The sequence below is a fragment of the Athene cunicularia genome (assembly GCF_003259725.1).
Source record: "Athene cunicularia isolate RWA chromosome 28 unlocalized genomic scaffold, athCun1 chr28_part2, whole genome shotgun sequence".
Taxonomy (NCBI): domain Eukaryota; kingdom Metazoa; phylum Chordata; class Aves; order Strigiformes; family Strigidae; genus Athene; species Athene cunicularia.
Genome location: NW_020799140.1, coordinates 759,689 through 769,077, shown reverse-complemented (window position 1 = coordinate 769,077; position 9,389 = coordinate 759,689). Strand labels below are relative to the sequence as shown.

General features: G+C 62.0%; 1 protein-coding gene across 1 annotated transcript; it reads left to right on the top strand.

Moving 5' to 3' along the window:
- The first annotated feature begins 6,395 nt into the window (after positions 1–6,395).
- Positions 6,396–9,365, top strand: MEX3D (mex-3 RNA binding family member D). Its single transcript, XM_026865262.1, has 2 exons — positions 6,396–6,453; positions 7,613–9,365. The coding sequence occupies exons 1-2, from the start codon at positions 6,411–6,413 to the stop codon at positions 8,875–8,877; spliced, it is 1,308 nt and encodes a 435-aa protein (XP_026721063.1). The 5' UTR covers positions 6,396–6,410; the 3' UTR covers positions 8,878–9,365.
- Positions 9,366–9,389: the final 24 nt, after the last annotated feature.

Genomic DNA, 9,389 nt, shown 5'->3' with positions numbered 1-9,389 from the left:
ATAAGAGACAGGGGCTGGGTGCTTCGGCTGTGGTGGAGCCCCGGTACCCGCATCAGTCAAACGCACCCGGGTACCTGCCCCCAACGCCTCGTGCCGAGGTCGGGTGCTCGCTAAGCTCCACGGACTCGTGGGGGCTCCTGGAAAAGAGCTGCTGAAGGAATTGTTTTACCAGCTTAAGGAGGGATGCTGAGGGGGCACCGCGTCCTGCCGGTGGGCTCGGGGGGGGACCTGGGGCTGGCGATGGCCTGCAGGCAGGATCAGCTCTCCCTGGGGCGTTTCTGCCCCTCTCCTGGTTTCAACTTTTCTGCAGCTCCCAGCCTGTTCAGAGGCTGTGCCCTGGCCCCGCTGCGTTGGGATTTTGGCGTGAAGTGGGGCTCAGCATTTGGCACCCCCGTTTTTTGCTGGTGGGCGGTGTGGTTGGGCAGCATCCGAAGGGACAGGGCTGTCAGCAGAGAGTCTTTGTGCTCTGGCAGCTCTCCGGTGCCCCCAGCAGCTGTTTCAAATCCTGGATGTGCGAGGCCAGTGCAGCCTGAGCAGGGTGATACTGAGGTCGTTCGCAGCTGCCCACCTCTCTGGGTCTCACACCGAGCTCGAAGATGAGCAGAACCTGTCTCGCTCGCCTCATCCTCCTGCACCTGTGCTGGCTCCTGGGTCCTTCGGGTCCCCTCCTGTGCGAATCTCCCGTGGTCTTTGTTAGCCCCGTGGCAGCGGGGCTCTGGCTGTGCAGCAGCGTGGGGCCGAGCCTTGGGGTGCTCTATCGAATCTGGCATCATTCCAGCGGCGAGATGTGCTTCTGGTGACGCTGCTGGGCTTGGTCAGGCTCCCTCAGCCCGTGTCCCTGTCGTTCATGTTTTTCTTGCGCTGCCCAGCCCAGCTGTGACCTGGGAATCGGGTGCTTGGGGTGCCACCGCCCTTGAAAAGTAGGAAGGGATGAAGTCCTGGGTATCAGGTGCCCTGGAAGGGTCTTGAGTTAGGGCAGGGCTGGGTTTCTCTCCCGTTACACCGTGTGCTGAGGAGCGGCTCTTGGTCCCCAGAGCCCGGCAGCCCCGCTGCCATCGGGGTGAGCAGGGACGTGCCTGGGAGGTCCCAGCAGCTGGAGCAGCGCTGTCAGACCCGTGCATGGCTGTCCTGCGTGGGCTGAGGGGGGACAGAGGCTGTCGGATGCCATTTCTCCCACTTCTCCTTTTTTTCTTTAATTTCTCACCTTTGGAACCACTAATTTAACCCTTTATAGAAGGGAGTAGCAGCAGCCCAGCAAGTAAATCTTTGTTGTGTAAAACAAATCTGTGTTTTCTTGACTGAGGTGGAGAAGAGGTGGTTTCCGCGACCCCTCATCCAGATCGACACCGGAGCAGCATCTGCCAGCCGGGATCTGCGGCTTTTCTCCTCCCTGCCCACACGGCCTCCGAAAGGCAGCGTGGCCTGGCGGGATTACATGGCCAGGCCTTTGCGTGCAAGCCTGTTCATGACTCCTGCCGTGGGAGGGACTGTCTCCAAAAAGTGCTGTGGCCATTGATTGCAGCGGTGTGGGCTGATCTTGCTAACCAGCAGAAAGAGAGGTGGTGATAACGGAAACGGCTGGGGAAAAGGGAGATGGGGCGGGCTGGGTGTTAAGAGTTGCCCTGGCTCTTGCATGTCGGCACCGTGCTGGTGTTGCTCCCTGGTGTCCTGGCTTTGGGGGAGCGTTTCCAGGAGCTTCTGCCCCAACAAGGCCAAGAGGGTGACAGGCGGCCGGTGCAGCAGAAAACCCCGGGCTGCACTACCCTCCTACGCCACGTGCCTCTCGTGGGACGGAGCCAGCCACAGCTCCTCTCCTGGGCTCTGCTTCCCCATCTGCGACACGCAGGGACTGTTCGCAGCTTTGCAAAGGATTTAGGAAAGTTGCTGTTTATAGAAGACGCTGGGATGCTCGAAGGGGAGATCCAGGGAAGGATGAAATACGGCAGCTTTCCTCCCTGCCAGAGCGTGGCCGGTGTTTCGGCGCTTGAAGGATGCGCAGGGACACCACAGGCCCCCGTTTCTGGGCTAGCCCGAGCATCTGTAAACTTGCAGTGGGTCGCTGGGGCTGTGATGGATCCTCTCCTATTTCTGAGCCCTGGACTGCTGCTCTCTGCTGTCCTCTGCCCATCATGCCACGTCCGCCACGTCCTTCGAGGCTGGCCTGGCTGCCTCCTCCCACCTCGCTGGGTCGTAGCAGAGCCAGAAACTCCTGAAGTCAGTCGCACAGATTGATCTGATCGCTGAAGTATCTGCCTGCGCATCTTGGCTCTGGCACCGGCTTCCTCCTCTCTGGCCCGAGGCGAGGAGCCCAGCCTCCCTGCCTCGCTTTTCCCAGTGTCTGGAGAAGAAACAAAGGTGTGATGTGCCTGCCTCCCGCAGTGTGGTTGCAAGGATGAATTAATTACTGTTTGCAGAGAGGTGGGAAGAAGCTCTCAGCAAGAGGGGAGCTGAGATGTGATGGAGGTGCAACGTGTTCTCCGCGTCTGGCCCCAGTCCTGGCACATCCTGTGCCATTCGCCTGTGAGGAGGGGAACTGGGAGCACCGTAACGCCGGGTCTGAGACCAGGAGATGCCGCAGAGCTGGGGAGGAGAGGAAGGGCAATGCCTGTCTGCAGCAGGTAGCAGGCTCCAGAGGGCTGGGCGCAAGGCATCAGCCGTCTCCCGGGCTGCGGAGGCTGTGGTGAACACAGTCCTCCTGGCTGGTGCCACCCAGAGCTCCTCCAGAAAAACTCCCTTCTTGGGTTTTCATAGCTCGAAGCTGGGCACTGCAAACACGGAGCTCCTTGGGCAAATGGAGGTGGCCGAGGGGATCAGCTGGCTTTGTCCTTACGGGGAGGAGGCCGCCTTATGTCAGAGCAGGAGCTGGCCAGGCTGTGCTGGGGATCAGCGAGCGGATGAGCTGTGTTGGGTCTCTTATCTCTTGCCTGGGCACCAGCAGGAGCACAGAGGATGGAGAGGCACTTCCCAGCCTGCGCTGTACTGGTTTTCATGGGCTCTTGTGATAGTCACACCCCTGATCCGACTGGGGCTCCTGACAGAGGGTGAAGTCCTCTTTGGTGCTGCCAAGAGAGGACGTTTAGGGAGAGCAGCTGCCTTTCCTGAGGTGCCGCCTCCATCGCTGCATCATTCTGGGGAGAATCCCCTGGGATTCTGTTTCTTGTCTGAAACGAGTGATTTCTCAGCCCAAGGGCAGGAGGGGCAGGGACAGCCAGAGCACTGCGGCTCCGTGGGGCAGCTTTGGAGCGTGCTGGGAGCTGTGTGGGTGAACAGAGCAGCTTGGAGCTGGCGAGGGTGGAAGAGGAGGGTGTGGGATCTGGAGACGGGAGGGGTTGAGAGGAGCTGCCACTCGGTGGGTTGCGAGTGCTTGAGACCCCCAGAACGAGGGCATTTGCTTGCAGCTGAGCGTGGCCACAGGTTGTCATGAAGAGTTTGGGCCCACGGGGACTCTGAGCTCTGCCAGAGAGCCGTAATGTGGCGACTGAACTACTCCAGAGCCCTGCTGAAACCTACTGGGGCTGCAGCACGCCTGGGGCTGCCACCCCCCGTCCCCCCACTGCTTTTGGGGGTGTTTTCTTTTGAATCTGAAAACTGCTTTTAAAGGCACCTTGTTTATAGACTTGTGGCAAAGTCTGGCACCTTGTTTTCCTCCTCTCTTGTCTTGAACGCTGCCTGTTTGGTGAGGTAAAACACGGGAATGCCAAGGGCTGCTGCTTGCTTGAGGCGAGGGGCTCGATCCGGTGATGCCGGGGTGAGGCCGTGCCCGTGGCGGGGGTCACCGGCAATGCCGGGAGGCCCCTGGTCCTCTCCACGGCCCCGTCCCAGCAGGGTTGTGCTGCACCAACTGCAGAGGGATGCCGCCGTCCGGGATGGCGTTTCCACAGTGTGCTTGGGTGGGGGCTTGTGGAAACCCAAATATCTTCCACTGGTGTGGATCGTTCCCCCTGTTGTAGGCTGCTGGTTAAACCACCTCTCTCGTGTGGTGCGCGTACCTCTGGCTCCTGGGGGGCTTTGGGGGGCTTGGCTGTCGGCATCTCCCTGAGTGCGGGCAGGAGCGGCCTTGGCTCAGCCCCGTCTCGGGTGCAGATGTGATGGAGGACAGGGGTTGGTCGTACTGCTGCGAGGTTCTGTCTCTTCCCCAGTTCCCGGTGTTGCAGACCTGTAGCTCGGGGTGCCGTGTGGGATTAAACCCTTCCCTGAATTCCAGCCCTGGGACGGTGCCCACCCTTCCCAGTCAGCGCTTTTAGGACCTGTTGCTTGGGAGTCCCAGTGGCCTTAGGTGGAGTTTGGGGCTGGGGGCAGTGGCAGGACAGGTTGGTCCCTGGGTGAGGCCGTGGTGCTGTCCTGGCTCTGCTCCCACCACGTCCCCGATGTGCCCATCTGGTTGCACTCACTGGTGTGTCGCAGCGGTGGAGGCTCCTCGCACGGTTCCCGGTGCAGATGCCAGCACGTGGCCTTGGGCAAGCGGCTTCCCCAGCCGATGCCTTTATTTCTGCAGTGCTTCCCTGCAGGCGGGCGGGGAGGCGAGCCAGCACCCCCCCTGCCCCAGACCTGCCACCGTCCTCTTTTACACCAGGATTAGAAAAACCAGCTCCGACCCGTGCTGCATTTTGCTGTGCCACGCGTGGCCCCGGCACAGCACGGGCGTGGTGGCCCCGGCAGTGTCCAGCAGCCACGGACTCTGCGTTTTTCCTGCCCTGCTTGTTTGAGGAGGGCGGAGCTGGCCAGGTCAGGCACCTCTTTGATTTTTAACCCAGGTTGCTGGCTTTGCCCCTAGGAAGGGCTCGCAAGGAGCAGCCGGATAAACTTTTCCTCCATTTCATGCTGCTGTAGCATCAGTTTGGCCCCACCAGTGCAGCCGGCAGAGTGGGGCGAGGAAGAGCCTCGCCGTGCTGTGCCCTCTGCGGGACATGGCTCCCGAGCAGCTCCTGTTCACAGCCGCTGATGCCTTTGGATCTTGAAATTGCCACTTCTTGCTGCAAAGGGTGAATTTGGGACCTTGGGTGTGAGGCTGGTGTCAGCAGGAGGCCCTTGGAGAGTCCTGTGGGGGCTCCCAGCCCAGCTGCCCTTGCCCACTGCCACTGTGCCCATCCCAGTTTGCCAAGCCACAGAGCAGGGGAAGAGTTTATAGCAGGTACCAGAATAAATCAGGGAGAGAGAAAGACGTGGGAGTTGTAGGCACCTTGCTCTGGACACCCTCGCAGAATCTAATACACGCTTAAGAAACTTCCCCGTTGATGGTTGCTGGTTCTGCCCTGCCCCGGTGACTGGGCCGTTGCTTTCCCCACCATATGCCCCCAGCCATAAATACACCTTCCAGTTGTTGTCCTAAATTAGGAAAAGCCTGGACAAACCCTTCTCCACCCACATTCCTCCTCCACATGTCCCCCGCAGCCGCTCAGTGGCCTCCCTGGCTCTGGGTGGTGGGGCAGCCTTGTGCCCTCCCCAGCCCTGCCTCTGCCTGACCCAGCCTGGCCGCCTGCACCAAGGCTTGAGCCGGGGCTTGTGCCACTGCCCCGAGCTGGGAGGGAAGCCCAGGGGCAAGGCAGGGCGGGAGGAACATTTGTTTGATTGCAAGAAGCGCTCGCCTGTGGCCTTCAAGTGCTTTTGATCTGGCTTGTACGAAATCTAGGGGGTTTCCCTGCTTAGGAGGGCGATCTCAGCAGGTCTCCCACCTCCCCAGCTCGGTCTGGCTGCTCCCCCCCTCAGCATTCCCCTCCAACCTGCCTGTCGCCGTGCCGGGACCTTTGCAGGCAGCAGGGAGGCATGTGGAGAGCTGCCAGCACCCCAAGGCAGCCTGGAGCTGGGCAGGGCTGTGCTGGCTGGTGCGAGCTGCTTTAGAGGTTTGGGTTGGTTTTTTTTTTGAGAGGTTTTTCTTCTGTCCCGAGAACTGTATCGTCCCTTGTCAGCTCCCCGAATGTGGCTATCGGAGGGGTTAGTGCTGCCAAAAAGCCGGGTTGTGACACCCAGGACAGCTGCTGCTCACTCCTTGGGACAGTTTTTTGGTACTTGTGATGCTGAACGCCGGGGTGCAGGTACCCCGTGCAGGTCTCCAGGAAGGTGGCGTGGCCCCCGTTAGGGCTCTGCTCTCCAGCTGTCAGCGAGCGCGGGCTGATGCGGCTGCTTGGGACAGACCTGCCCGAGCGTCCTGTGCCACCACCCCCGGCTGAGGCCCTTCCACCTCCCAGCGCTCTCCCTTCTGCAGCCTTGCGGCTGGAAGAGCAGCCCTGCCCTTCCTCGGGGAGCATCTGGGAAGAGGAGGAGGAGGAGGAGCGCCCCGAGCGAGCCCTTTGTGGAGGAGCCAGCCGGGCGCTTGCGGCTGCCTTGGCTCTCCGGGCCGGTGTGCGGCTCTTTACCTGTGTGGGTCTGCAGCAGGAGCGTTCGGAGTGGGCAGGGGTGGTCTCGGGGCTCTGATGGCTCAGAATCCATCCCTGTGGGCTCCCAGCTTTGCTTCGGGTGTGCGGCAAGGCTCAGGGGGCGCGTGGGAGGTGGGAGACGGGGTCACTGGCCCTGGTGTGCCGGGAGCGGAGGGCGGCCAGCCGGGCTGAGCTCCCGCTGCGCTGCGCCTGGCTCCTCATGTGGATTTGCCTACGTGCGCGCACCGGAGCGCGGGCAGAGCGGATGCAGTTACCAGGGCTGGGGTTGCGGCCGGAGGCAGCCCCTCGGCCAGAGCAGCAGTGACCCGTCCTGAAGGAGAGCAGGAGCCTTTTGCCGGAGCCTTTCGCCGGACAGGCACTGCGGGGACTCGCAGCCGGAGCCCAGCTCGCCCACGGCAGGAAAGGGGCAGGGACTTGCCCGGGGTTGTGCGAGGCAAAAGCAGAGCTGGCAGCAAAGCCCCGGTCTCCTGCGTCCCAGCCTGGGCTCTGCCTGCTGAATCATGTTCCTGGTGCGGGGGAAGCAGGTCTTTCCAGAACGGGGAGAGCTGGTGCCCTGCGAGCACCCCTGCCCCAGCCGGCGAGGGTGCAGCCGCTGCCCTGGGGTTTCCTCCCTCAGGGCAGGGCAAGGGGGGACAGGGGTTGCCTGTGCCGCCCGCCCACGGGGACCCCCAGCGCCCCTGCCCCTCGCTGCTGCTGTCGGGGCGCAGCCGGGGCTGTTTCTCTGCTTTAGCTGCTGGCTGAGAGGTGTCGACAAACCTGCAGGACCCAAACCAGCCTTTTCCTTCCCTTCCGTCTTCGGTGTCTTTTTTTTTTTTTTACGTCACGTCTCCTTAAACACCTTTTGAGTAAACTTGGCCTCCCATTCCCTCGGTGGCCCAGAAAGTGTCCCCGTGGCTGCCTGCCCTGGCCCCGCGCTGCCCACGTGTTGTCCCAGCCCTCGGGAGCTGGGCTACAGGCTGAGGGGTCCCCCCGTGGCACAGAGAAGGTGGTGGCAGAGGGTCACGTTGGTGCCAGGAGCCTGGTGTGGCTTGGACGAGCCGGTGCAGCCGCCCAGCACCAAACTGTGAGCTCCTGGCTGCCTCTGAGGCGGGAGGGACCCATCTCTAAGGTGTCTGTGCTGTAGGTGCAGACCCGAAGGGACCTGCTGGTCCTGCATCTTCCCACCCTGGGTGGGCAGGGGGTCCCCGCGAGGTCTCAGCTTTGACGTGTCGTTTTTTCCCCTTCTCCTTGCTCTGCAGGCTGCAAAATCAAAGCCCTACGTGCCAAGACCAACACGTACATCAAGACACCAGTCAGGGGCGAGGAGCCCGTTTTCATCGTGACCGGGAGGAAGGAGGACGTGGAGATGGCGAAAAGGGAGATCCTCTCGGCTGCCGAGCACTTCTCCATGATCCGGGCGACGCGCAACAAAGTGAACGGGCTGACGGGAGCCATGCAGGGGCCCCCCAACCTGCCGGGGCAGACCACCATCCAGGTGAGGGTCCCGTACCGGGTGGTGGGGCTGGTGGTGGGCCCCAAGGGAGCCACCATCAAGCGGATCCAGCAGCAGACGCACACTTACATCGTGACGCCCAGCCGGGACAAGGAGCCCGTCTTCGAGGTGACGGGCATGCCCGAGAACGTGGACCGGGCCCGGGAGGAGATCGAGGCCCACATCACCATGCGGACAGGCTCCTTCATCGACGTCAATGCCGACAACGACTTCCACTCCAACGGCACCGACGTCTGCCTCGACCTGCAGGGCAGCACGGCCAGCCTGTGGGCCAAGGCCCCGCACCCTGCCCGCCGCCCCTCGGCCGCCCTCCGCAACGACAGCCTCAGCTCCCTGGGCAGCGCCTCCACCGAGTCCTACTACAGCGGGCGGGTGGCGGACGCCAGCCCCACCAGCCCCTACAGCACCAGCAGCGGCTTCACCTTCAGCGAGCCCCCGGCCCCGCTGGGCTCGGAGGAGTGCGACTTCGGCTTCGACTTCTTGGCCCTCGACCTCACGACGCCCACCACCATCTGGTCGCCCTTCGAGCGCTCGGGCAACCCCTTGCAAGCCTTCAGCAGCTGCTCCTCCATCAACGGCTCGCAGAGACGCAACAGCGGCACGGCCACGCCGCGCCACTCGCCCACCCTCCCCGAGAGCGGCGGCGTGGCCCTGGACCACCCCTTAGCGCGCCGCATCCAGAGCGACCCCGTCAGCACCTTGTCCTGGCTGCCCACCCAAGGCTCGCTGTCCTCCTTCTCCAACAGCACCGGCTACTCCTCCTCCTCCTCCCTGCCCGGCAGCATCTCGGCCGCCTCGGGCTCGCCCACCGACTCCAGCAGCTCCGACGGGCACCGCAAGAGCTCCCGCGAGTGCATGGTGTGTTTTGAGAGCGAGGTGATCGCCGCCTTGGTGCCCTGCGGCCACAACCTCTTCTGCATGGAGTGTGCCATGCGCATCTGTGGCAAAGCCGAGCCCGAGTGTCCCGCTTGCCACACGCCCGCCACGCAAGCCATCCACATCTTCTCCTAGCCGGGTCCGGCTCGCCAGGGCAGCCAGCCCTCCCCTCCACCCCAACACAGCTTTTTAAGGACTTAAACTGTTTAAATCAACGTTTTTATTTAATAACGGATCCGATGGGCGCACGGGGCGGGGGGGGGAAGGAGAGGCTGCTGCTTGCTGGCTGGAGAGGCGGAGAGGGCAGGATGGTGGGGCGGGAGGGTGGCCGAAATACAGGGGGTCGGGAGGGGTGGGGAAGAAGGGGCCGAAGACAACGAGGAAGAGGGGTGTGGAACCGCAGAGAGGGGGAAACTCCGATGTTTACAGAATAGCTTTAACTCTTCACCCGGCTGTGGCGGCTGGGAGGAGGAAGCCCAGCTGTTCTTCAACAGTCCTTCCCAAATAACAGTATTCAGTTTGCAAAGTTAAATAAACAGAAAGAAAAGGTCCGGTTGCACTTTTTATTTTAGGACACGCAAGGGTTGTCTTTTATTTTTTTAAATCATTCTATTATTATTATAATTTTTGTTGTTGGTTTTTTTTTT

Coding starts and splice junctions, on each gene's coding strand:
- MEX3D (XM_026865262.1), top strand. CDS start 6,411: ATGGCTCAGAATCCATCCCTGTGGGCTCCCAGCTTTGCTTCGG. Junction 6,454..7,612: donor GGCTCCCAGCTTTGCTTCGG/GTGTGCGGCAAG, acceptor CTTGCTCTGCAG/GCTGCAAAATCAAAGCCCTA.